Below are 26,306 nucleotides of genomic sequence, written 5' to 3'. Positions count from 1 at the left end.
TTTGTTTCAAAGCTCTGGATGTTATTTTAAAGAACCAATTATTATAGATACAAAGCACCATTCTTTGTATCCCTTCTAAAAGTAAAGACAGGAGTTGATGTGTATTGTTATCATGCATAAATGCATTTTATACCTTTACCATATATGCATGTATACAGTACATTGTCCAAAACAAGTAACAAGATTTTACTTCCTTCTCTATGAACCTAATCACAAATTAAGTAATTTGCTTAAAGCCTCACATATGTGAGAGAACAGAAATTAAAACGCAGTCAAAAAAAAAAAATAAATTTTCATCTGAACAAGGTTTTACGTCCATCATCCATAGTATTTTAAATTTATCCATTCTTGGGCGCCTGGGTGGCGCAGTCGGTTAAGCGTCCGACTTCAGCCAGGTCACGATCTTGCGGTCCGTGAGTTCGAGCCCCGCGTCGGGCTCTGGGCTGATGGCTCAGAGCCTGGAGCCTGTTTCCGATTCTGTGTCTCCCTCTCTCTCTGCCCCTCGCCCGTTCATGCTCTGTCTCTCTCTGTCCCAAAAATAAATAAACGTTGAAAAAAAAATTAAAAAAAAAAAATTTATCCATTCTATCTTCTGATTTGGATTAGGCCTAAAGTGTGTGTGTGTGTGTGTGTGTGTGTGTGTGTGTGTGTGTGTGTGTTTTAAATATATATGGGGAGGGCACCTGGGTAGCTCAGTCGGTTATGCGACCGAATTTGGCTCAGGTCATGATCTAGTGGTTTGAGTTTGAGCCCCACATAGGGCTCTCCACTGTCAGCACAGATCCCTCTATGGAGGCACTGTCTCCCTTTCTCTGCCCCTCTCTCACTTGTGTTCACTTGCATGCACATGCTTTCTCTCTCGCTCTCTCAAAAATAAACATTAAAAAAATGTATATGGAGGTGCCTGGGTGGCTCAGTCGGTTGAGGGTCCAACTTCGGCTCAGATCATGATCTCACGGTTCGTGAGTTCCAGCCCCACATCGGGCTTGCTGCTGTCAGAATAGAGACTGCTTCTGATCTTCTGTCCCCTCTTCCTCTGTCCCTCCCTGCTCATGCTCACTCTTTCTCGCTCCCTCCCAAAAATAAATAAAAACATCTAAAAAATAAAATAAAATAAAAATGTATATGAATACTTTAGGTACAGCACAACAAGGTCTAATTTGCCCAAGTGACCACACCTTATTTACATTACCTGCATAGATCCTAAAAATATATACCTGAAATAAAGAAATAGCTAAAAACTTGATTATAGGATCAGAATGTCCTAATTGTGAATCCTGGCTGTTTAAGAACTAAATGATGTAAATTAATGTAAAATGATTAGTAGAGTATCAGTTAACAGAAATGGCTCAGTACATGCTGGCTATTACTATTCTTTACTGATTTAGAGAACTTGTTCTCAGTCAAACATTTAGAATTAGAGAACAGAGTTTCCAAACAAAACCCCATGGTATTTAGCAGAACAAATGACTGGTCACCAAAAGCTCAGCAACTCAAAGGAAAAAGAACATTTTTACTGATTACTTTCAAGTACATCAGGTTTTCAACTAGAGAAGTTAATCCATCTTTAGAGGTCAAAGGTTGTTTTCCATACTGGCTGAATTTCCAGCTTTAATATTGGAAAGTAAATCTTAAATTTAATATCGTTATTTGAAGATAACCCATAGATCAGGTGACATTTTGTTTTTGTTTTGTTTTCCTGCTTTCTTTTAGAAAAAAATGTAACATCAGGATTTTAAGTCACTAGTACAAAGGCCAAGCAATCAATCAGGATCAACTTTAAACATGCGTATAGTCATCCCACTGTCTGGGAAGGAGAGAAATAAGCTGACAACTTGGTACATTCACATCTATTACTCCTTTCGAGCCAACAGACTATGGGAAGTGGTCAATATAAAGAAAATGTAGTCCTGCATTTGTTGTTACCTGGTGCTTTTAGAATAGAAATTGGCTCTGCTTTTAATCCCGTTTTCATTAAGCATTTCTCACTAAATGAAGAATATTCTGACATAATTGTAAGGTATTAGAGACTGAGTATCTGCATCTCCCCAAAATTTGTATGTGGAAACCAAAGCCTCCAATATGATGGCATTAGGAAATGGAGCCTTTGGGAAATAATTAGATGAGATGAGGTCATGAGGGTGGAACCCTCATGAATGAGATTAGTGCCCTTACAGGAGCCCTAAGAGAGCTTGCTTCTCCTTCTCTTTGCTCTGCTACATGAAGTTATAAGAAGCTAGCTGTTTGCAATCTGAGAAACGGCTCTCACCAGAACTTTGCCATTCTGACCTCCTGATCTCAGACTTCCAGCTTCCAGAACTGTTGGAAATAAATTTGTATTGTTTATAAGGTACCCAGTTTATGGTACTTTGTGAAAGCACCCCAAACTAAGACATAAGGTAACATTTGGCCCTTGGCATATCACTTTCCCCTTGGCATACAAAACAGATTTCTAGATCAACATGACTGTGAAACACAGAAGGAAGAGAGAAGAAAGAAAACAATGAGGAAAGCAGTAATCAGTATTGCAGGATTTAAATTTAAACTACTATGGGCTACCTTAGGTGGTAGACCTTAGGTAACTTCTAAACCTCAGTTTACTCATCTATAAAATGGGGAAGTTAACAGTACCTGGAAGTTGAAAGATTAAATGAAATAATGCATGTGAGTTACTAAGCACACTGCCTGCCAATCATTCATTGAACATTCTTATCACTACTGACATTTTTGTCACTGGTATAGCGGTCTGGCCCAGAAATACCTTCTGAATGTTGTATTAGCCATATACTTGTCATGCATGGGGTACAACAAATAGTTTGGTTGAAACTGTTAACATGCATGGACGATATTAACGATACCTTCACTAACCTAGACTGATTTTGGAAAAGCTGTTAAATCGTGCAAATTGATAGAATTGGGAAGTTCCCAGGTTAAAAGCTCAATAATTGAAAACAAGAGTGTTTATGTGCTGCTGAAGCGAGCACAAAAAACAGGATTGTAATAACAGGATGTAATAATTTATCTAAGTCTATGCTCCAATTTCTTATACTTCTTTAGAATAAATTCCTGGGTCGCCTGGGTGGCTCAGTGGGTTGAGTGTCAGTCAGACTTCAACTCAGGTCATGATCTCATGGCTACTGAGTTTGAGTCCCACCTTGGGATCTGTGTTGACAGCTCTCGGTGCCTGCTTTGGATTCTGCCCCTCACCGTTCATGCTGTCTCTCTCTCTCTCTCTCTCTCTTGCTCTCAAAAAGAAACATTAAAATTCTTTTAGAAGAATAAATTCCTAAAAATTGTGACATCATCTAAACCTAAGTAAGTGCAGAGTATACTGAATCTCTCTGCACTATTTTTGCAAATTTTTATAATACTAAATTTATTTTTAATTTAAAAAGCTAAAATACACACACAATTTCTAAAAATGGAAAGGTTGTACCAATTTTTACTGTTTGCGCCTATTTTACTGCATCTACACTAATATTTATTTATAAAAGCATTTAAATTTTCCAAAAGGTGAAAATGATATCTTTATTCTTTTAGGAATTATCTATTTACATCTTTGACAATTTTTCTACTAAAATATAGTGTATACTCCTATAATTATCGCTTATCAAACTTATCAAACCCTATTACACTGAATGTCTAGCCAAAGTATTTCATGTACTATTAGCCCTTTGAAAGCTTAACACTTTTACTCAAATAGTTTGTTATTCAAGAAATTTCCTTGGTCTCTCAAAAAATTAAAAATAGAACTACCCTGTAACCCAGCAATTTCATTACTAGGTATTTTTCCAAAGGATACAAAAATGCTGATTCAAAGGAGCCCATGCACCCCAATATTTACAGCAGCACTATCAACAATAGCCAAATTATGGGAAGAGCCCAAATGTCCATCAACTGATGAATGGATAAAGAAGATGTGATACACACACACACACACACAGGAATATTACTCAGTGATCAAAAAGAATGAAATCATGCCAGGTGCCAACAATGTGGATGCAACTAGAGGGTATTATGCTAAACGAAGTAAGTCAGTCAGAGAAAGACAAATATCACATCACTTTATTCATATGTGGAATTTGAGAAACTCAACAGATGAACATAGGGGAGAGGAAGGAAAAATAAGATAAAAAGAGAAAGGAAGGCAAACCATAAGAGATTCTTAAATACAGAGAGCATACTGAGGGTTGCTGGATGCGTTTTGGGTGGGGGGATGGACTACATGGGTGATAGGCACTGGGGAGGGCATCTGTTGGGATGAGCACTGGGGTGTTGTATGTGGGTGATGGGTCACTGGATTCTACTGAAATCATTGTACTGTATGTTAACTGACTTGGATTTAAATAAAACTTAAAATTTTTTTTAAAAAGGAAAGAAATTTCCTTGAATGCATTCTGAAGTGATATATTAAGTGGATTAATACACTAAAATACTAATTTTTTGTTTAAAAAAAGTGGAAAAGAAGTTAGTAGGTCCTTCTTACTTAAGACTTCTTCCTATAGAAGTATAGTAAAACCTTGGTTTGTGAGCAGAATTCATTCCAGAAACATGCTTGCAATCCAAAGCACTTGCACATCAAAGAGAATTTCAAGAACCACTGTCTCAGTTTGATCATGTGACATCTGGCATCATGTACTACTCATATTGCCAGAAACTGCTTGTTTATCAAGTTAAAATTTATTAGAAACGTTTGCTTGTCTTGGAGAACACTTGCAGAACAAGTTACTCACAATCCAAGGTTTTATGTATTTAAAATATATTTTTTAAACAGGCATTTAAAAATATATTGTTTTGTGTCTTACATTTGGTAGTTGCAGGAGATTTTTAGACAATTCTTTTATACTGTTTACCTAGATGATCATGTCATCTGTGTACAAAGGCTGTTTAATTTCTTCCTTTCCCATTTGTATATCTTTTATTTCCTTTTCTTGCCTTAATGGCATTAGCTAGGAATTCCAGCACAGTGTTGAAAAGCAGTGGAAAGAGGGGACGTCCTTACCTTGTTCCTGATCTTATTTACAGAATGAGTTTCTCACTATTACAGTTATAGATTTTTTATAGATACTCTTTATCAAGTTGAGGACATTTCCCACTAATCTTAGTTTACTGAGAATTTTTAATCATGAATGATTAAATTTAATGACCAAAGTAGCAGAATACAAAGTTAATATACAAAAGCCAATTGCTTTCCAACGCACCAACAATGATTAAGTTCAATTTGAAATTAAAAGCACAATAGTATTTGTATCAGCACATCCCCCCAAAAAAGAAAGAAATACAAATCTAAAAAAACATGGGGATGCCTGGGTGCCTCAGTCAGATGAGCGTCCAACTTCAGCTCAGGTCATGACCTCATGGTTCATGAATTCAAGCCCCGCATCAGGCTCTGTGCTGACAACTCAGAGCCTAGAGCCTGCTTCAGATACTGTGTCTCCCTCTCTCTCTGTCTCTCCCCCACTCAAAAGTCTCTCTCTCTCTCTCTTTCTCTCTCTCTCTCTCTGAAAAATAAACATTAAAATAATTTTTTTAACTATGTACAAGATCTGTATGAGGAAACCTACAATATTCTGGTAAAGGTAAACAACTAAAAAAATTTGAGAGATATACCATGTTCCTGGATAGAAGGGTCAATATATGGTCAAGGTATCAATTCTTCCAAACTTGATCTATAGATTCACAATGCTATGCCAATCAAAACCAAAGCAAGTTATTTTTTATTTTAAAGTTATAGAGAGAGGTAAAAGAGTAGAACAGCTAACACAATATTAAAGGAGAAGAACAAAGTTGGGAGACTGACACCAAGTGACTTAAAGACATACCATAAAGCTATAATCATCAATACAGTGTGGTATTGGCAAAAAAAATTAACAAATACATCAATGAAACAGAACAGAGAGCCCAGAAATAGACCCACATAAATACTGTCAATTGATCTCTGACAAAAGAGAAAAGTCAACACAGTGGATTTAAAAAAAAATCTTTTCAACAAATAGTGCTGGAAGAATTGGCAAAATCCACAGTCAAAAATATAAATCTAGATACAGACCTTACAGCTTTCAAAAAATTACTCAAAATGGATCACAGACCTTAATGTAAAATGCAAAATGATAAAACTCATAGAAGGTAACACAGGAGAAAATACAAATCATCTTGGGTTTGGTGATAAACTTTTTTAGATACATTAGAGTCACTATCCATGAAAGAACTGATGAGCTGGACTTCACTGAAATTAAAATTTTCTGCTGTGTCAAGACACTATCAATAAAATGAAAAGACAAGTAATAGATCTGGGTGAAAATACTGGCAAAAGATTTATTTGATAAAAGACTGTTATCCAAAATATACAAAGAACTCTTAAAAATCAACAATAAGAAAACAAACAGCTGATTTAAAAAGTCCAAAGACCTAAGCAGACACCTCACCAAAAAGATATGCAAATAATAGATAAGTATATGAAAAAATGCTCCACATAATACGTCATCAAGGAAATGCAAATTAAAACGAGATAACACCACACACCTATTAGAATGGCAAAAACCCAGAACAAAATGCTGACAAAGATGTGAAATAATAGGATATGTCTTCCATTGCTAGTAGGAATACAAAATGGTAAACACACTTTGGAAGACAACTTGTCAGTTTCTGATAAAACTAAAGATACCTTACCACAGGTTCCAGCAATTAGACTCCTTGGTGTTCATCCAAATGAGCTAAAAAGTTATGTCCACACAAAAGCCTGTACATGCATGTTCATAGTAGCTTTATTCATAAATGTTGAAACTTAGGGGTGCCTGGGTGGCTCAGTCGGTTAAGGGTACCACTTTGGCTCACATCATCATCTCATGATTTATGAGTTTGAGCCCCGCATCAAGCTCTGTGATGAGCTCAGAACCTGGAGCCTGCTTCAGATTCTGTGTCTCCCTCTCTCTCTGCCCCTCCCCTGCTTGTGCTCTGTGTCTGTCTCTCAAAAAAAAAAAAAAATTTTTTTTTAAATGCTGAAACTTGGAAGCAATCAAGATATCCTTCAGCTGGTGAGTGTATATATAAACTGTGATACATCCAGAAAATTCAGTATTAATCAGCACTAAAAAAAAAAAAATAAGAAAGAAAGAAACTATCAAGCCATTAGAAGACATGGAGGAAATTTAAATGCACACTACTAAGTGAAAGAAGCCAAGCTGAAAAGTCTATGTACTGTATAACTCGAACTATATGACATTTTGAAAAAGGCAAAACTACAGAGACAGTAAAAATATTTGTGGTTGCCACTGGTTAGGGAGAAGTGAGAAATAAACAGAGCACAGAATTTTTAGGGCAGTGAAATAATTCTGTATGATACCTTAATGGTGGGTACATATAATTATAAATTTGTCCAAACCCACAGAACATACAACACCGTGACTGAACCCTTGCTGACAAAGCTATGTCAGTGTAGGTTCATCACTGTCACAAATGTATCATGTTGGGGAAAGACATCCATAGTGGAGTCGGGCATGTGTGGGGATAAAACATATGCAGGAACCTCATACTTTCTACTCAAGTTTGCTGTGAACCTAAAACTAATCTAAAAAATCAACTATATTAACTGTTAAAAATAAATCATGTTTTCTTCCATCCAAACAGTCTTACTCAAGGAAATAAATATCAACCAACCACATAAATGCAAATGAGCCTAAAAATGGTGAGGGACTGGATTTCAAAATTCATTTCCCCATATATCAGTGAACTGATTTCTTTCAATTTTTTTAAAAATGTTCTTGTGCCAGCAAAAAATCTGTCCTTTTATACAGAATGTCATTCACCAAATGAAAACCTTAATTTGCAAATCATCTGAAACTTAGGTTCAGTGAGAAAATTCTAAAAATAGTAAAATACCTACCGTTCTGGCAGAAATTCACCCAATTTCTAAAAGTAAATAAAGTACAACTGACCCTTGAACAACACGAGAAGGGGCACTGATTCCCCTTCACAGTCGAAAATCCACACGTAAGTTTGCTTCTCCAAAACATAACTGCTAATAGCTTACTCTTGACTGGAAACCTTGCCAATAATATAAACAGGCAACAAACATATTTTTATGTTATATTATGTACTATTCTTATAATAAAGTAAGATAGAGAAAAAATGTATTATTACGAAAATCATAAAGAAGAGAAATACATTTACAGTAATGTACTCTATTTAGCGAAAAACATCTATGTATAAGTGGAACCATGCTACTCAAACCAATGTTGTTCAAGGTTCAACTACAAATGATCAGAATAACTTAGAAATTCACTTCTTTTATAAATATATCAACACAAAAACAATACAAAAAACTCCTTATGGGGCACCTGGGTGGCTCAGCTGATTAAGCATCCGACTCTTGATTTCAGCTCAGGTTTGTGGGTTCAAGCCCCATGTTGGGCTTAGGATTCTCTCTCTCTCTCTCTCTCACTGCCCCTCTCCCACTCATATTCACTCTCTTTCTCTTTCTCTCTCTCTCCCTCTTCCTCTCTCTCCCTCACTGTCTAAAATAAATAAAAACTTTAAAAAAATAAAATAGAAGTAAAAAACAGAAAAGAAATAAAAAATGGAATGAAAGCTAGCATAATCAGAACACAGGAATGGGCACACTGTCATGAGATGATATGAAAGAGGTAGCAAGGTCCTGGTCAGGTGGGGCCCTCACAGTCCTTGATTAGCAGTTTGGGCTCAGTTTTAAACACAGTGAAAATCTATTGGAGTGTTAACCACGAAGGCAACATGTTTCAAATCACATTTTACATCACTCCAGCAGTTAAATGCTAGATGCAATTTGATGCAAATACAAATGCTAATCACAACATCCCAACAAGATAAAGCTTGGTAATAACAGAGTTGGTAAAAGACAAATTCTAGATACATTTGCTGTTCTTTCGGAGAACAGTCCTCACCCATGTCCTTGGAAATTCCTTTACCATGGGAAAGTTAACTGAAAAAGAATGAACAAATTCTCTCTTTAATGGTATGATGAATTTCAGTGAAAAGAATGACCTGATTTAAATCTCAGCTGGGCCTTATCCTAGATATAGAAATTTACATAAGTTACTTAAACCTATCAGCAATTTTTACTCACCTATAAAATGAAAATAGTAACATCTACATTTCACAGAAGAGTTACAGGTTTGGATGTTTACAATCTCTACACGTTTTGTTCATACACAGATGCTCTACAAATGTGAATAGTCAACCCCACCCCTTAGTAACAGCATTTTTTAAAAGGACTAAGTGGAGGAGATACTTAATACCAAGGAATGCATTTCTGATGGTGGAATTTCAAGCAGGGTAGCAGGAGATATTTTGAGGCAGGAAAGCATTCCCCTAAAACCAACTGTTTACCCCACCTACCAGGACATAAAGGAGCCTTCAGAGTATTATAAATATTTATGAAAAAGTTGATCCTCAGAAAAAATAAAGTATTATATACTGATGAATTCTCGTTAAAATACAAAGGTGGTTAATATACTCCAAATACAATGAAATGATTGATTTTAATTGGTCTAAAGCTTACAATCAAACAATAAAATAGTAAGTACTTTATTAAGTACTTTATAAAGCACCAATTTTTTACACTAACAAACCTATACTCACAGAACAGAAAAATCCTGAAGGATTTTCATTGGAGTACATGTTAGAATAAATTCTTGAAACAGCTAGGTTTAAATTTGCCATTTTAAAAGTAACACTTGGGGCGCCTGGGTGGCGCAGTCGGTTAAGCGTCCGACTTCAGCCAGGTCACGATCTCGCGGTCCGGGAGTTCGAGCCCCGCGTCAGGCTCTGGGCTGACGGCTCAGAGCCTGGAGCCTGTTTCCGATTCTGTGTCTCCCTCTCTCTCTGCCCCTCCCCCGTTCATGCTCTGTCTCTCTCTGTCCCAAAAATAAATAAAAAACGTTGAAAAAAAAAAATTTAAAAAAAATAAATAAATAAAAGTAACACTTAAAAACTGAGAGGCACCTGGGTGGATCAGTCGGTTAAGCATCCAACTCTTGATTTCATTGCAAGTCATGATCTCACAGGTTTGTGAGTTCAAGTCCCACATTGGGCTCCTTGCACTGACAGTGCAGAGACTGCTTGGGATTCTCTCTCTCTCCTCCCTCTCTGCCCCTCCCACACATATACTCTCTCTCAAAATAAATAAATAAACTTAAATAAGTAAGTAAGTAAATGCTGATGTTCACTTACTTGCTAAAGAATAAAACAATTGAATATAGAGTGGTACTGAGACATATTACCATTGACATTATACTCATAAATGATTTATTCCACATAGTGGGGTTCAATTACTGTGAGTGCTTATCTCATTTTGGGCTTTTTAAAGTTAGTGAATGTTCAACACTTAAGACAGTAAAGGTTTTTCTAGTATCTTCTGACATATAACAATTTTTTAGAATTTCTATTAATTTTTATTAAATTCAAAGTAAACACATTATGTTTTCTGAAAAGTAGGGGACAGACAGAGGAAAAATTAGTATGATTTTCAGAAAAGATAAAGTATTACCATTCAGATTCAATATTATGACACAAGAGTGTTTTTTCATCCACACAAGCTAATCTGTTTGTTCTACACAATACATTTTTTCAGTTTGTTTACTTAAAGAACAGAATAAAACGATAATGGAGGGAACATCTGAAAAACAATATGCCTATATTGGTTAAGACAACTTACTCTAAATTTTTTTTAATGTTTATTTAGTTTTGAGACAGAGAGAGAGAGAGAGAGACAGAGCGTGAGTGGGGGAGGGGCAGAGAGAGAGGGAGACACAGAACCAACCATCTGTGTCAGCACAGAGCCTGATACGGGGCTCAGACCCATCAACCATGAGATCGTGACCTGAGGTGAAGTCAGACACTTAACTGACTGAGCCACCTAGGCACCCCAAGACAACTTATTCTAAATCGGGATTAGTATGAGAGGCAGGGAGTTGGGGGCTTGGGCAGGGCATTAAAGATCTATTTTCCAAGCATCTGAGTCACTTTATTTGTTTTTTAATGTTTATTTTATTTTTGAGGGAGAGCAAGTGAAGGAGGGGCAGAGAGAGAGGGAGAACGAGGATCCGAAGTCAGCACAGAGCCCGATGTGGGGCTTGATCTCATGAACTGCGAGATCATGACCTGAGCTGAAGTTGAATGCTCAACCGACTAAACCATCCAGGTGCCTCAAGAGAATATCACTTTAAAAATGCTTAATATTCTCCTCAGACACACCAATGTGGCTAAATGAGAGCTGTCTGACAGGTATCTGTTCCAGGACCATGTTATACTAGATTTTAATATTGTAACAAGCACTCGGACTATATAATGACTTGTCATTGTAACCAGATGGCCTGGACTACTTCCCACAGAGGCTCTAAATTTGAGGCTTCCACTTAAAGAGCCTCTGAAGACTTCCTCGATCTGAAAGAAAATGGTCATCCAGGTCCAGGAAGTAAAGAGAGCCCCAAACAAGCTGAATTCAGAGAGAACCACACCAAGACACATAATTTAAATGTCAAAAATTAAAGATAAAGAGAAAATCTTAAGAGCAACAAGAGAAAAGCCAGTAGTAAGTATAGGGACCACCCATAAGACTATCAGCTGATTTTTCAGCAGCAAGTTTTCAGGCCAGAAGGAATACACATGATATATTTAAACTGCTGAAAGGAGAAAACCTACAACCAAGAACAGTCTACCAGCAAATTTTTCATTCACAATTGAAGGAAATATAAAGTTTCCCAGACAAGCAAAAATTTAAATTTTCACCACTAAACTCGCATGTTAAGAGAGTTAAAAGGATTTCTTTAAGCATAAAAGAAAGGGCCATACCTAAAGTAAGAAAATTATGAAAGAAAAATTTCACTGGTAAAAGCTAACATGTAGTAAAGGTGGTCGATCAACCACTCACAAAGCTGGTATGAAGATTAAAAGACAAATGTAGTAAAATCAACAATATCTACAATAACTAGTTAAGGGACACATTGAGTAAAAAGATGTAAAATATGAATTCAAATACATAAAAACATGGGGATGAGGAGTAAAAATGTTAGTATGTTCAGAATGTGTTCTAACCTAAGAGACCATAAACTTAAAACAGACTACCATATGCAAAGAGTGTTACATATGACTTCATACTGACCGCAAAAATCTATACTAGATACATAAAAAATAAATAGAAAGGAATCCAAACATAACATTAAATAAAGTCATCAAGTTATGAGGTAAGAGAACAAGAAGAGAAGACATACAAAAACAATTAGAAAACGATGAACAAAATGGCAATGAGACAAAACTACCCATAATTGCTTTAAATGTAAATGGACTAAATGCTCCAGTCAAAAGACAATAGGCAACTTAAATGGATAAAAATATAAGACCCATCTACATGCTGCCTACAAGAGATTCACTTCAAACATAAAGATACATACCGACTGAAAGTAAAAAGATGAAAAATGGAATACTCTATGCAAATGTAGCAAAAAGAAAGCTAGAGTAGCAATACACCTATCAGACAAAATAGACTTTAAGACAAAGATTATGAGAAGAGACAAAGAAAAACATTACATAATGATAGACATCAATCCAACAAGATAATGTAACAATTGTAAATATCTCTATACTCAACACAGAAGCCCCTAAATATATAAGGCGAATATTAACAGACAAAAAGCAAAAAAACAGACAATATAGCAATAGCAGGAGACTTTAACACCCCATTTACATCAGTGGATACAGTGTCCAGGCAGAAAAATCAATAAGGAAACAGTGACCTGAAACAGTGTTTAAGACAAACCTGACATACATATATGTACAGAACATTACCAAAACAGCATAATACACATTCTTTTCTTTTTTTTTCTTTTTTAAATTTTTTCCTTTTTAACGTTTATTTATTTTTGAGACAGAGAGAGACAGAGCATGAACGGGGGAGGGTCAGAGAGAGAGGGAGACACAGAATCTGAAACAGGCTCCAGGCTCTGAGCAGTCAGCACAGAGCCTGACGCAGGGCTCGAACTCACGGACCGCGAGATCATGACCTGAGACGAAGTCGGACGCTCAACCGACTGAGCCACCCAGGCGCCCCATACACATTCTTTTCAAGTGCACATGCAACATTTTCCTTGACATATCACATGTTAGGCCACAAGACAAGTCTCAATAAATTTTAAAAGACTGATATCATATCAAGCACCTTTTCCCACAACAACAGTATGAAACCAGAAATCAATTACAAGGCAAAAACTAGAAAAAACACAATCATTTGGAGCCTAAATAACCAACTGGTCAATAAAGAAATCAAAATAGAAATAAAAAAAGTATCTGGACAAAAATGAAAATGGAAACACAACAGTTCAAAATCTTAAGGGAATAGCAAAAGCAGTCCCAAGAGGGAAAGTTAGAACAATACAGGCCTCCCTCAAGAAAAAAGAAAAATCTCTAACAATCTAAACTTACACCCACAGAAATTGGAAAAAGAAGAAGAAACAAAACCAAAGTTAGTAGGAGACACAAAATAATAAAGATCAGAGCAGATAAATGAAGTAAAAACTAAAAAACATCAGAAAAGATCAATGAAACTAAGAGTTGATAAACCTTTAGGCAGTGGTGCCTGGCTGGCTTAGTCAGTGGAGCTTGTGACTCTTGATCTTGGAGTTGTGAGTTTGAGCCCCACAATGGATGTAGAGACTGTTTAAAAAATAAAATCTGTAAAAAAACAAACATATTTAGCCAGACTAATCAAGGAAAAAAAAGAAGGGAGTCAAGTAAATAAAATCAGAAATGAAGAGAACTTACAACTCACATCCCAGATACACAAAAAGTTATTAGACTACTACAATTACACATCAACAAATTAGACAACCTACAAAAAACAGATAAATCCCTAAAAACATAAAATCTTCTAGGACTTGATCAAGAAGAAAAAGAACATCTGAACAGACCAAGTACTAGTAATACAATTCAATCCGTAATGAAAAACCTCCCAACAAACAAAAGTCTAGGGCCAGATGGCTTCACAGGTGAAACTGGAGAAAAAAAAAAGTAAAGAAAACTGAATACCTAGTGTGCTTAATCTATTCCAAATAACTGAAGAGGAAAGACTCCTTCCAAATTCATTCTATGAACTAGCATTCCTCTGATATCAACACCAGACGAAGACACTACAAAGAAAGAAAACTGCAGACCAATATCCCTAATGAATGGAACTATAAAAATCCTCAACAAAATATTAGAAGAATAAATTCAACAGTACAAGGATCACACATCATGGTCAAGTGGGATTTGACAGGGATGCAGAGATGGTTCAATATCCACAAATCAATCAAAATGATACACCACATTAACAAAATGAAGAATAAAAAAAACACATCATTTCAATAGATGCAGAAAAAGCATTTGATAAAATTCGACATCCACTCATGATAAAAACTCTCAACAAAGTGGTAATAGAGGAAGCATACCTCAACATAATAAAGGTCATATGTAACAGATAGAATCATACTCAATGACAAAAAGCTGAAGGCTTTGCCTCTAGGATCAGGAACATGTCAAGGATGAGGTCTCACCACTTTTATTCAACAAAGTACTGGAAGTCTTTGCTATAACAATCAGATATGAAAAAGAAGTAAAAGGAATGTAAACTGGTAAGGAAGAAGTAAAAACTGTCACTATTTGCAGATAACATGACACTATATATAGAAAACCCTGAAGACTTCACAGAAAAATTCTATCAGAACTAATGAATGAGTTCAGTAAAGTTGCAGATACAAAATTAATATAATTAATATTAGATAATATAATGAATTTGATAATTAATATAATTAATATAAGAAATCTGTTGCATTTCCATATACTAATAACAAACAGAAAGAGAAATTAAGAAAAAAATCTCACTAGCAATTGCATTAAAAATAATAAAATACCTAGAAATAAATTTAACCAAGGAGGTGAAACTCCTAAACTCTGAAAACTGTAAGACATTAATGAAAGAAAGATGGCAAAAATAAATGTAAAGATATACCATGCTCATGACTAGATTTAAAATTGTTTCACGGTCTATACTACTCAAAGCAATCTATAGATTCAATGTAATCCCTATCAAAACACCAACAGTACTTTTCATAGAACTAGAACCCTATCAAAACACCAACAGTACTTTTCATAGAACGAGAACAAAAAAATTCTAACATTTGTATGCAACCTCAGAAGATCCAGACAAAACAATCTTGAGGAAGAAGAACAAAGCTGGAGGTATCATGCTCCTAGATTTCAAACTACACCGTTAAGCTACAGTAATCAAAACAGTATAGTACTGGCACAAAAAGAGACACATAGATCAACAGAACAGAGTAGACAGCCCAGAAATAAACTCATGCTTATATGGTCAATTAACCTATGACAAAGGAGGCAAAATATACAATGGTCTCTTCAATAAATGGTGTTTGGAAAATTGGAGAGCTACATGCAAAAGAATGAAACTGAACCACTTCCTTACACCATATATGAAAACAAACTCAAAATAGATTCAAGACCTGGGGTGCCTGGGTGGCTCAGTAAGTTAAGTGTCTGACTTCAGCTCAGGTCACGATCTCACAATTCATGAGTTCGAGCCCCACCACAGGCTCTGTACTGACCACTCAGAGCCTGGACCCTACTTCAGATTCTTGCCTCCCTCTCTCTCTCTGCCCCACCCCCACTCATGCTCTGTCTCTTTCTCTCTCTCAGATAAATGTTACAAAAAAAATTTTTAATGGATTCAAAACCTAAATGTAAGACCTGAAACCATAAAGCTTCCCAAAGAAAACACAGACAATAAACTCTTTGACATTGGTCTTAGCAATATTATTTTTTGGATTTGTCTCAAGCAAGGGCAACAAAAACAAATATAAAAAATTGAGACTACATCAAACTAAAAAGCCTTTTTTTTTTTTTTGCCCAGAGAAGGAAACCATCAACAAAATGAAAAGGCAACCTCCTAAACGGGAGAAGGTATTTACAAGTGATATATCAAATAAGATATATATATATATATATATATATATATATACACACACACACACACACACACACACACACACAAAGAACTCAAATAACCAAACACACACACACAGAAAAACAATCTTATTTTAAAAATGGGCACAAGACCTGAACAGACATTTTTCCAAAGAAAATGGAAGAAAATGACCATACGGATGATCATGAGACATATGAAAAAATGTTCAACATTGCTAATCACAGGAAAATGCAACTCAAAACCACAATGAGATGTTACTCCCACCTGTCAGAAGGGATAGTATCAAAAAGACAAGAAATAACAATTGTTGGCACAAGGATATAGAGAAAAGGAAACCCTTATGTACTGTTGGTGGGCATGTAAATTGGTGCAAACACTAAAAAAAAATAGTGTAGAGGTTCCTCAAAAATTTAAAAACAGAAATACCCTATGATGCAGCAATTCCTCTTCGGGCTATTTACCCCCCCAAAAAACACAAAACACTCATTCAAAGAGATAATGTATGCACTACTGTGTTCACTGCAGCATCATTTACTATAGATGTGATAAGGAAACAACCTAAGTGTCAACTGAAAAGTGAATGAATAAAGAAGTTATGGAATATAGGTATATGGAATATTACTCATCCATTAAAAAAAGAATGGGGTCTTGTCATTTGTGACAACACAGACAGATGTTGAGGGGGTCATGCTAACTGAAATAAGTCAGACACAGGAAGACAAACACCTTATTATTTAATTTATATGTGGACTCTAAAAAACAAAACAAATGAACAAACAACAAAACAGAAACAAACTCATAAATACAAAGAAGAAACTGGCTGCCAGAGGGGAGAAGGGTGGGGGATGCATGAAATAGGTGAAGGGGATTAAGAGATATAAAATTCTAGGTATAAAATAACTAAGAGGGATGTAAAGTACATCATAAAGAACAGAGTCAAAAATATTGTAATAACTATGTATGGTAACAGATGGTAAGTATACATATCATGGTGAACATTTTGTACCACATGTAAATGTCAAATCACTATGTTGGTACACCTAAAACAATATAACACTGTATGTCAACTATACTTCAGTATATTAATTAATGAATGTTTACAGGGAGATTATAACCAATGGAGGAATGCTTTATAAATAATTACATAAAATTGTATATATATCTCTGTATCCAATCCTAAAATATAACTATGGAAAACAAAGCAAGAATATACAAAAGTGTAAGCAGAGACTATATCAGGGTAGTAGTGTTACGGCAATTTTATTCTTTTTTCTCCATTTCCCATATTTTCCAAAATTTCTAAAAGTATTTTTATTCTAAAAACCCATAAATCCACACTTCTAAATGAGAAAAAAAAAGACACATATACATGTCCTAAAATATGTACATACGATCTCTCCACTGAAGTCATACAAAGAAACTTGACTGTCACTCTCAGTGCATTTCTGTAATTATTTACTACCATTTACAAAATGCTTGCAGATTTCAGAGTAGCTAACCGAGTATAAATCATATTAGACAACAACAGTAAAACAAACAAACAAAAACACTAGACTGAGGTTCAAATCCTGGTCTTTCTCTTTAATTTTATGACCCTGGGGAAGTTATTAACATTCCTGAGTCTTCATCATGTGTAAAATGAAACAGACTATTTACCTCACACAGTTGTTGTAAGAATTAAATGTTGTACTGTATGTCGCAGTATCTGTGTACTTATATAAACACATAGATAATCAAAATGCCTACTGAATTTGGATCAATTCAGTATGAAAGGCATGGTTTACATTTCTGAATTCACAATTTAACAAGAAATAAAAACTTGAAAGGCAAAGATGAAAGCACAATTAAAGTTTCAAAGATAAGACCTAAGAGAATCAGTATTAACCTCCAAAAAGCTGAAAAAAAAAATCCACAGTTTTTTCAGAATTTTCACAGAAAATTGGCCATTTTCTAGGATAAAAGAACAGAGAAGAGTGGGTTCAGATGAAAGACAAATACTTTGGTTAAATAAAAAGAATTCCAAGTTTACTTTAATTAAAAATTAGAAATTAGCAAAAATATGCAATATGTGAAAAAGTGGTTTCTCGTACAGATTACATCAGCATGTAATGGTGATCATATCCTATCTGAAGACTAGGCAATCTCTTAAGTCTGTTCTAGATTGTAAATTCCACCGACATGCAGGAAAAACTGATCATCAGGAAACTGAAGTCCCTAGAAGTTAGTGCTAAGATTTTACAGAACTTAGGAAAGCCACATCAGTAATTTGGGCTTCAATTCCCTCACTGGCAAAAATGAGAGGGTTTGATTATGAGTCTTTATAATTTTAGTTATTAAAAATATATATGATTCTAATTTAATATGATTTATGGCCAACACATATGGCAAGAATACAGAAAGTAAGCCGGAAGGGGAGGGGGTGTGCATCAATGATTACTTACAGTGCTACAGAGAGGTACGATGGCATTATTATATTGCAGTAAATTACTACTTTGATGTAATGAATAGCGTACCAAGTAGTCTGAACTTTTTAAGCAGCTTGACAAATACTTGCAACCAGGAAATAGTCTAAGTAGCTAGGTAACTAATTCACTAAGCATAATCAAGTGACAATTATACATTCTGGCATATGGTTCCAAAATACCATGCTTACCTTTTCAAGTTCACTTAAAAATATGGTACCAGTATTTATAACATTTTGATTTGCTTATGAGAAAACTATTTGCATTGTCAGAACATATGAAAATTAATGGTGAGAAGGAAAGATGCTAAAAGATGTTAGGTCATAGAAGGATTAATAAATTCATTATTGACATGCCAATCATGTACTCTAGATAAAGAGGATATGATTTACACTAATGTGTGAGTAATGGTTCACCATAGAACATGTGAAACTTTCACTTAAAAATTAAGTCATGAAATAGAAGCATTTTTTGAAACATGACACAAAACAGTGATTCAGAGCTGCCTACTTCCTCAAAGGAACCAAGATGACACACAATAAAACATATTTAAACAATATGAAACTTTGGCCATCTTATTTCTATACAAGCTAAAGTCAATTTCCAATCTCATGTTCTTACACCTATAAATAAAGCACTAAATTCTGAAAGGTTCTCCTTAAAGTCACGAAGACTAAGAAGTCAGGGATTTCCCATATGAGATAAGCATTAGATTTTTCAAGATCATATAATTTTTAACTTCAGGTGAAGGAATAACACTTTTTGAGGAAAAAAGCCCTTATCTAACTCTTTCCCAAAGAAAACTAAAAACTTTGCACAAAAGAAAGCCTCCCTCAAAAACACTTACTTTACAATTATGAACTTAAAACTAGACATAAGGCTTAATGAATATAAAGTAAATTAACAGGAACTAAACTACTTAGTTGACGGAGGAAGTAATGCTACAATGACCCTTTTTAAATCTCATTAAGAGAAGTCACAGTAACTACACTCACAACAGTTTTATTTTTTAAATTAAAAAAAATTGGAATGTTCATTTATTTTGAGAGACACACACACACACAGTGTGAGAATGGGGGAGGGGCAGAGAGAGAAGGAGACACAGAATCCAAAGCAGGCTCCAGGCTCTGAGCTGTCAGCACAGACCCTGATGTGGGACTCAAACTCATGAACCATGAGATCATGATCCGAGCAGAGTCAGACACTTGACTGAGTCACCCAGGCACCCCATCACAAAAGTTTCAATACTAAGAGTCAAGAAACAGTGCCCTTCTAAAACACCCCCACCCCCCATATACACCACATACACTACAGACACTATAGTGAAACGTACTGTCTTGGTTAGAAAAGTGAGCATCTCAGGCAGAACTTCATCTGCTCTTTTACTGTGATAGGGGACCAGTAGCTGATTCATTTAATCTAATTGTCAATAAACGATGTATTTCCTTTACTCTTACAAGAAGAGCTTTCAATTATGTCTGTAAATTAAGTATCTGTAAGACTGATTCTATTAATTGTTTCAACCCTGAGTACATGCAGAACTGCCAATATGACGGGGACAAAAAATAAAACAAAACATCTGTGTTGCCATTGTCACTGGTATTCATCCACAAACGTCTAAAACCTTAAAAACTTTCTAAAGATGCAGATAGAAGATATGCAAGTTACAATACTAAACTGTGCCCTCCATGTAATATTGTACAAACACATTTATCTCTTTTTTAAAGGATACCATTTATTTTCTTAACAATAGTCATGCAGTGTCCAATTCCACTTCAGTATCACACAAGTATCTTTCTGCGAATTCTATTAGCCATTGAAAAAATGCACTAAAAGGAGCCTCTACATCCACAAAATTACCTGACAAGCAATGTGCACGAGGTAGACCAGCTCTTTAGATTCACAGCCGTTTTTCGTTACTTCATTCTGTTCTTCTGAAAGCGAAAGCTATGTCAAAAAAAAAAAAAAAAGGGGGCAGAAGAGAGGGAGAGTCGTGATTAATGACGAATAAACGAGGCATTCAGTAATACTTGAACCCTCACGTTAACTCGCTGTAAGACAGGCCTTTTAATGGAAATCTATTGCTTACAGAAGGCAAAATGAAGAATTCAGGATTTTTCAAAAACTACGTTTCTAAGAATTGTCTTTATAACTTAAATCTAAACTAGCACAACTGCATAACAGAAAGAAATAAAATACATTCATTCATGAGTAGGTCTTCACCTCCTTATTTAGCACATATGTGAAAAGAAGGCAGTAAGGCAGGCACTGAGAGACAGCATGCCCAAGTGGTTAGAGAGGGCTCAGGCTTTATTACACAGACTGGAAACTGACTTCCCAGAGAATAGTCCGGGCCTGCAGACACATGTCACTTCAGAATTATGTATGTCTGTACATTGGATTTTACTTCTTTTTAAACCAGCAGCTCAAATTTAGAAATGGGGTGGTTTCATAGGAAAAATACACATTTTGACTTCTTTGAAAAATCAGAAAATCTGAAATATCGGACCCATATTCTCATATGAGCAACAACCGGCTGGAACGGAAAAGTGACCAAACCCTTTAAAGGAGGCATATATTCTCCAGAAGACTTTGCCACAGAATTAATTGCTCTTCATTTGTTCCCCAGTAGTTAGGCTGAATGTTCACTGTCATTCATCATGCCACTTGCTTTGTGACTTTTTTCACATACAACTCTCTTCTCACATTTATATTACGTTTACAAACTCTGCTCCAGAGACACACAGCCCTGCGTTCAAAAGTGTCACTAGCTAGCTGTACAATATTGAGCAACCCATATAATCTCACATCAGGAAAATGGGAATGAAATAATAATGCTTATTCTCAAGTTTGTGAGGATCAAATGAGATAATGCACAGAAAGTGTTCACCAAGACGTCTGGTACTCAGTAAGTACTTAATGTTACCTATCATTATAGCTAATATTATAAAAATAAAATATGAAGACATAGTCTCTATTTTTGAAAGCAGGATCACTGAGGTATTAAAAAAAACATTCTGGTCTTAAGTAGAAGTTCGCAGGATAAGGATTATTCTCACACCAGTCAAAATAAGGCAGATTCACTACAAAATCATACTTTAAAAAAAGGATTAAGGGTGAGAAAAAACCTAAATGAACTAAGTTGTAGAAAGTGACAAGACATTCATGAGACAGAAGAGACTCATGGACGTGCTCAGACTCATGGACGTGCTCAGACTCATAGACATGCTCAGAAGCCTGGTAAAGATGCAGGAGGATAAAGAACCTGCATTAGACAGGGTTAAGCAGAAACCAGCCAAACCATGAAGACCACATATGGACTAGAGTTTATGAACTAAAATTCCAACGAAAACCTTGTAACAGAGAGTCAATACCCACCCCCCTCCCCAGGTATTTAGACAGGGTCAATGCACCAACAGCTCGGGCAAAAGCAGGAGAACAGAGACAGATAAACCAGGAGAACGGAGAGAGATGAACCTGTGCAGTGTGTGATGTCTCCCCGAGCACACGGCAGCTAACCAGTGTAGACAGGGACAGGGCAAGAAAGCGCAGAGGGCCCTCTGAGGCAGGCACTCAAGACTGAGACAGAGAATGAGCGCATGCTCTCCCTTAGGTCAGAAAACTGGTGGCTTAGCAGTAAAGCATAAATAGATCGTCAGATATCTCATCAATTTTCACTTTCCCCACAATGGGAAAAAAACACACAAGATTTCTAAACATCCAAACCATAAGGGAGAATATAAAACTTTAAAATGACAGCAACTACAGGGGCGCCTGGGTGGCTCAGTCGGTTAAACGTCTGACTCTTGATTTCAGCTCAGATCATGATCTCACGATTCCTGGGATCGAGCCCCATGTTGGGCTCCACACTGACAGGACAGAGCCTGCTTGGGATTGTCTTTCTCCCTCTCTCTCTGCCCCTCGTCCACTCATGCTCACTCTCTCTCTCTGGAAATAAAAAAAAAAATTAAAAATAAAAATAAATTAAAATGTCAGTAACTACAAAATAAGTAAAGACTAGAAATAAAATCAATCTTCCTAAACAGAACTGGGGGGAGGAGAGGGTCAGGAAGAAGAGAAGAAACTTCCCCCAAAAGGCAAAAAGATGGATGTGGAGGAATGAACAGCAAAGACAGATGGTCCAATGATGTCAGTAAAATGGCAGAGTAGGCAACTGCAAATCCCAGTCCCTTCACAGAAACATGAACAAACAAGCAAAAACTCTCCCAACCAACTTTCGCAGTATGCTAGAATACAGTAAAGGTTTACAATCACCATGAGAACGCTGAATCAAGAAAAAGCCAACTTAAAAACTCTGTGACATTTTCACCCACCCTCGCTCCACTCCTCCCCATCTTGGCAGCACTCCTGTGGATAGCAGTCCTGGCCCCAAGTACGGGACCCCCTTTCCCTGGGTCCAGAAGGAGAGACATCATTGACAAACGACTGCATGTCCCTTCTAATCTGTCTGGCAGCCGCATGAAGAACCGACACACGGCACACATCTCTTTTTCACCTAACTTGGAACTCATTCAGGGATTTAAAAAAGCAGCGTTGCTAAGATGTTGTAAAATAAACTAAAAGTCTTCAGTCATATGAAGCAAAAGATTATAGTCAGCTTAAAGCCCAGGAGAAAGAGCTGAGGAGAGAGGCTCCTTGGGAAACGAGAGCACTCTAGAAACCCATGAACATGTTCAGGCTGGGACACATGCACGAAAGACGGGAGAAGACCTAAGCTTTCACCTCTACTCTCCAGGCTGTCAGAGCTGTAAAAAGCCCGGTTCATTGCTGAATGAGTGCCCCAACACAAAGGAAGTATGCAAAGACTGGAGGAAGTGGCTTTTTCTTTATTTTATTTTTTATTTTTAGTTCTTGGCTTTCAGGGAATTCCCTGACAAAATACTACCTGAACACAAGTAAAAGAAGAAAGACTTCAGTGAGCACATATGACATGGAACATGATCTTTTCAAAAATAGTCTGTTAAAGTCACTAAAAACATAGACTGCAGCCCTCAGTATGAAAAACAGCAAACCTGTGGTGAGGGATAGAATCCAGTTCCCAGGGTTACCACATTATAATATCCAATGTCCAGTATACAACAACAACATCACAAGATATACAAACAAACCAGAAGGCATGAGTCATTGACATGAAAAAAAAAAAAAAAAAACCAATAGAAGCTATCCCTGAGAAGTCCAGATATAGGACTTAACACATATTAAATGTACCACACGAAATGCACTCAAAGAAGTCAAAGAAACCACAAAGAACTAAAGGAAACCTGAAAAACAATTTATAAATAAATGAAAATATCAAGAAGAAACAGAAAGTAAAAAAGGGAACAAAAAACGAATCTGGGGAATGGCTAAAAATTCTAACTAAAGGGATCTAAATACTAACTAAAACTAAAAAATGCACTAAAGGGATCAACAGCAGATTTGGGCAAGAAAAATCAGCTTACTGAAAGACAGAATAAGTCAAAACATAGGTTTCCCCCACTATCCAGAAAGTAGAGCATTCCTTTAACCTTTAAATTTTTTTTTAATGTTTATTTACTTTTGAGAGAGACACAGAGCACGAGCAGGGGAGGGGCAGAGAGAGAGGGAGACACAGAATCCGAAACAGGCTCCAGGCTCTGAGCTGTCAGCACAGCTGAGACACGGGGCTCGAACTCACAAACCGTGAAATCATGACCTGAGCCAAAGTCCTACGCTTAACCAACTGAGCTATACCCGGGCACCCCCCGCCTTTTTTTTTTAATCCTTTAATGTTTATTTATTTTTAAGAGAGAGCCTTTGAAACCTTTTAAAAGCCAAAATGGTATAAAGCAAAGAGTATCCCCTGCCTTTCAAAAGTCTACATTACACCACCTTACTTTTACGAAAGACCTCTGTTAGTTGGTACCTGGTTTTGCTAACTGAAAGAAATCCAAAAAGGGTTTTCACTTTTATGAAAAAAAGCCGTTACTCTACTAATGTAGGTCTTCATCAAAGCAAAGTGGTAAAACGAAAAGTTTCAGAAAGCAGCATAAACCTATATACAGTCCAAAGAACAGAAAGAAAAAGCTTTTAAAAAGTGAAATGTAGGGCACCTGGTGGACTCAGTCAGTTAAGTATCTGACTTTGGCTCAGGTCATAATCTCGCCATTCTTGAGTTTGAGCCCCACACCAGGCTCGCTGCTGTCAGCACAGAGCCCACTTTGGATCCTCTGTCCCTCTCTCTCTACCCCTCCCCTGTAATAAATGAACATTTTTTTTAAAAAGGTGAAATGTTACTCAGGAACCAGTAGGACACCTTCGAGAAGACCAACACATGCATTATGAAAATCCCAGAAGGAAAAAGAGAAAGACATAAAGAGATTATAGAAGTCATATCAGGAAAAAGGAAGAATATGGGGCTCCTGGGCAGCTCAATCAGTTAAGCATTCAAGTTCAGCTCAGGTCATAATCTTATGGTTGGGGAGTTCAAGTCCCCATCGGGCTCTCTGCTGTCAGCACAAAGCCCACTTCAGATGCTCTGCTGCCTTCTCTCTCTGCCCCTCCCCCACTCGTGCTCAGGCTCGCTCTCTTTCTCTCTCTCAAAAATAAATATAAAAAAACAGGGGCGCCTGGGTGGCTCAGTCGGTTGGGTGTCCGACTTCGGCTCAGGTCACGATCTCGCGGTATGTGAGTTTGAGCCCCGCGTCGGGCTCTGTGCTGACTGCTCAGAGCCTGGAGCATGTTTCAGATTCTGTGTCTCCCTCTCTCTCTGACCCTCCCCCGTTCATTCTCTGTCTCTCTCTGTCTCAAAAATAAATAAACGTTAAAAAAAAAAAAATTAAAAAAAAAAAAAAAACAATCTAAGGGGCACCTGGGTGGTTCAGTCGCTTAAGCATCTGACTCTTGGTTTTGGCTCAGGTCATGATCTCGCAGTTTGTGAGTTCAAGCCCCGCATCAAGCTTAACAGTGACAGTGAGGAGCCTGCTTGGGAATCTCTCTCTCTCCTCTCTTTCTGCCCCTCTCCCACTCATGTGCTATGTCTCTCTCTCTCCCCCAAAATAAATAAATAAACATTAAAAAATAAATAAAGAAGATGGAAGAATAGGATAAGGCACCTGGGTGGCTTAGTCGGTTGACTGTCTGAGTCTTGATTTCGGCTTAGGTCATGACCTCACAGTCGTGAGATCCAACCCTGCATCAGGCTCCACACTGGGAATGGAGCCTGCTTAAGATTCTCTCTCTCCTTCTCCTTCTGCCCCTCCCATGCCTGCTTGCCAAGTGCATATTCTGTCTCAAAAAAAAAAAAAATTAAAAAGGAAGATGGAAGGAAGAACAGGAGAGCCCAGACTCTAGACCCCCACACAAAAACAGGCATTAGCAACTATTAACACACAAGAATACCTTTCTGAAAATCCCAGAACTTGGGAGGTGAGGTCAACACAAAACTTAGACCACAAAAATTAAGAAAGTCACATCAGAAGGTAAAGAGGAGTGGTTTCACGATGACTATCACCCCTTTCCCAGGCCAGCATAGCACCACACTGAAAGGATTCCCTAGGACTGTGACCTTCCTTTGGGAGAAAAGAGCCCATTAGAGATATCCAACTTCCCCAATGCTCAGACGTGATCTTCAGAAGGCCCATTCCTGTCTTTCCTCACAGGGAACACTGAAGGAATTGGCAGAGGGAGACCACCTAGGGTCACTTAGTAACAAAAAAGGGGGGTGCGACACAGAGCAACCAGCCAATGGGTACTGGTACCATGACACCGTGGCACCATGCCCCTGCTGGCAACCTTGCCTGGTAAGAAAGCCCCACCAGGAGCTCTGCCCATCTACAGAGCCAAAATGCAGGTCA

The 26,306-nt window shown here is 36.9% G+C and overlaps 1 protein-coding gene across 10 annotated transcripts in view; it reads right to left on the bottom strand.

Annotated features, from left to right (window-relative positions):
- The window catches only part of ARHGAP32 (Rho GTPase activating protein 32), a 306,604-nt gene that overhangs the window by 101,909 nt on the left and 178,389 nt on the right, over positions 1-26,306 (bottom strand). For all 10 annotated transcript variants that reach the window (XM_086678673.1, XM_086678676.1, XM_086678671.1 and 7 more), the window contains one exon: positions 20,332-20,418. In XM_086678673.1, the coding sequence (XP_086534799.1) occupies positions 20,332-20,418 (87 nt within the window). The remainder of the gene's footprint in view (positions 1-20,331; positions 20,419-26,306) is intronic.

Source organism: Puma concolor, chromosome D1 (assembly GCF_028749965.1).
Source record: "Puma concolor isolate L17-30 chromosome D1, mPumCon1.1.hap2, whole genome shotgun sequence".
Taxonomy (NCBI): domain Eukaryota; kingdom Metazoa; phylum Chordata; class Mammalia; order Carnivora; family Felidae; genus Puma; species Puma concolor.
This window is presented reverse-complemented; position numbering and strand designations above follow the sequence as displayed.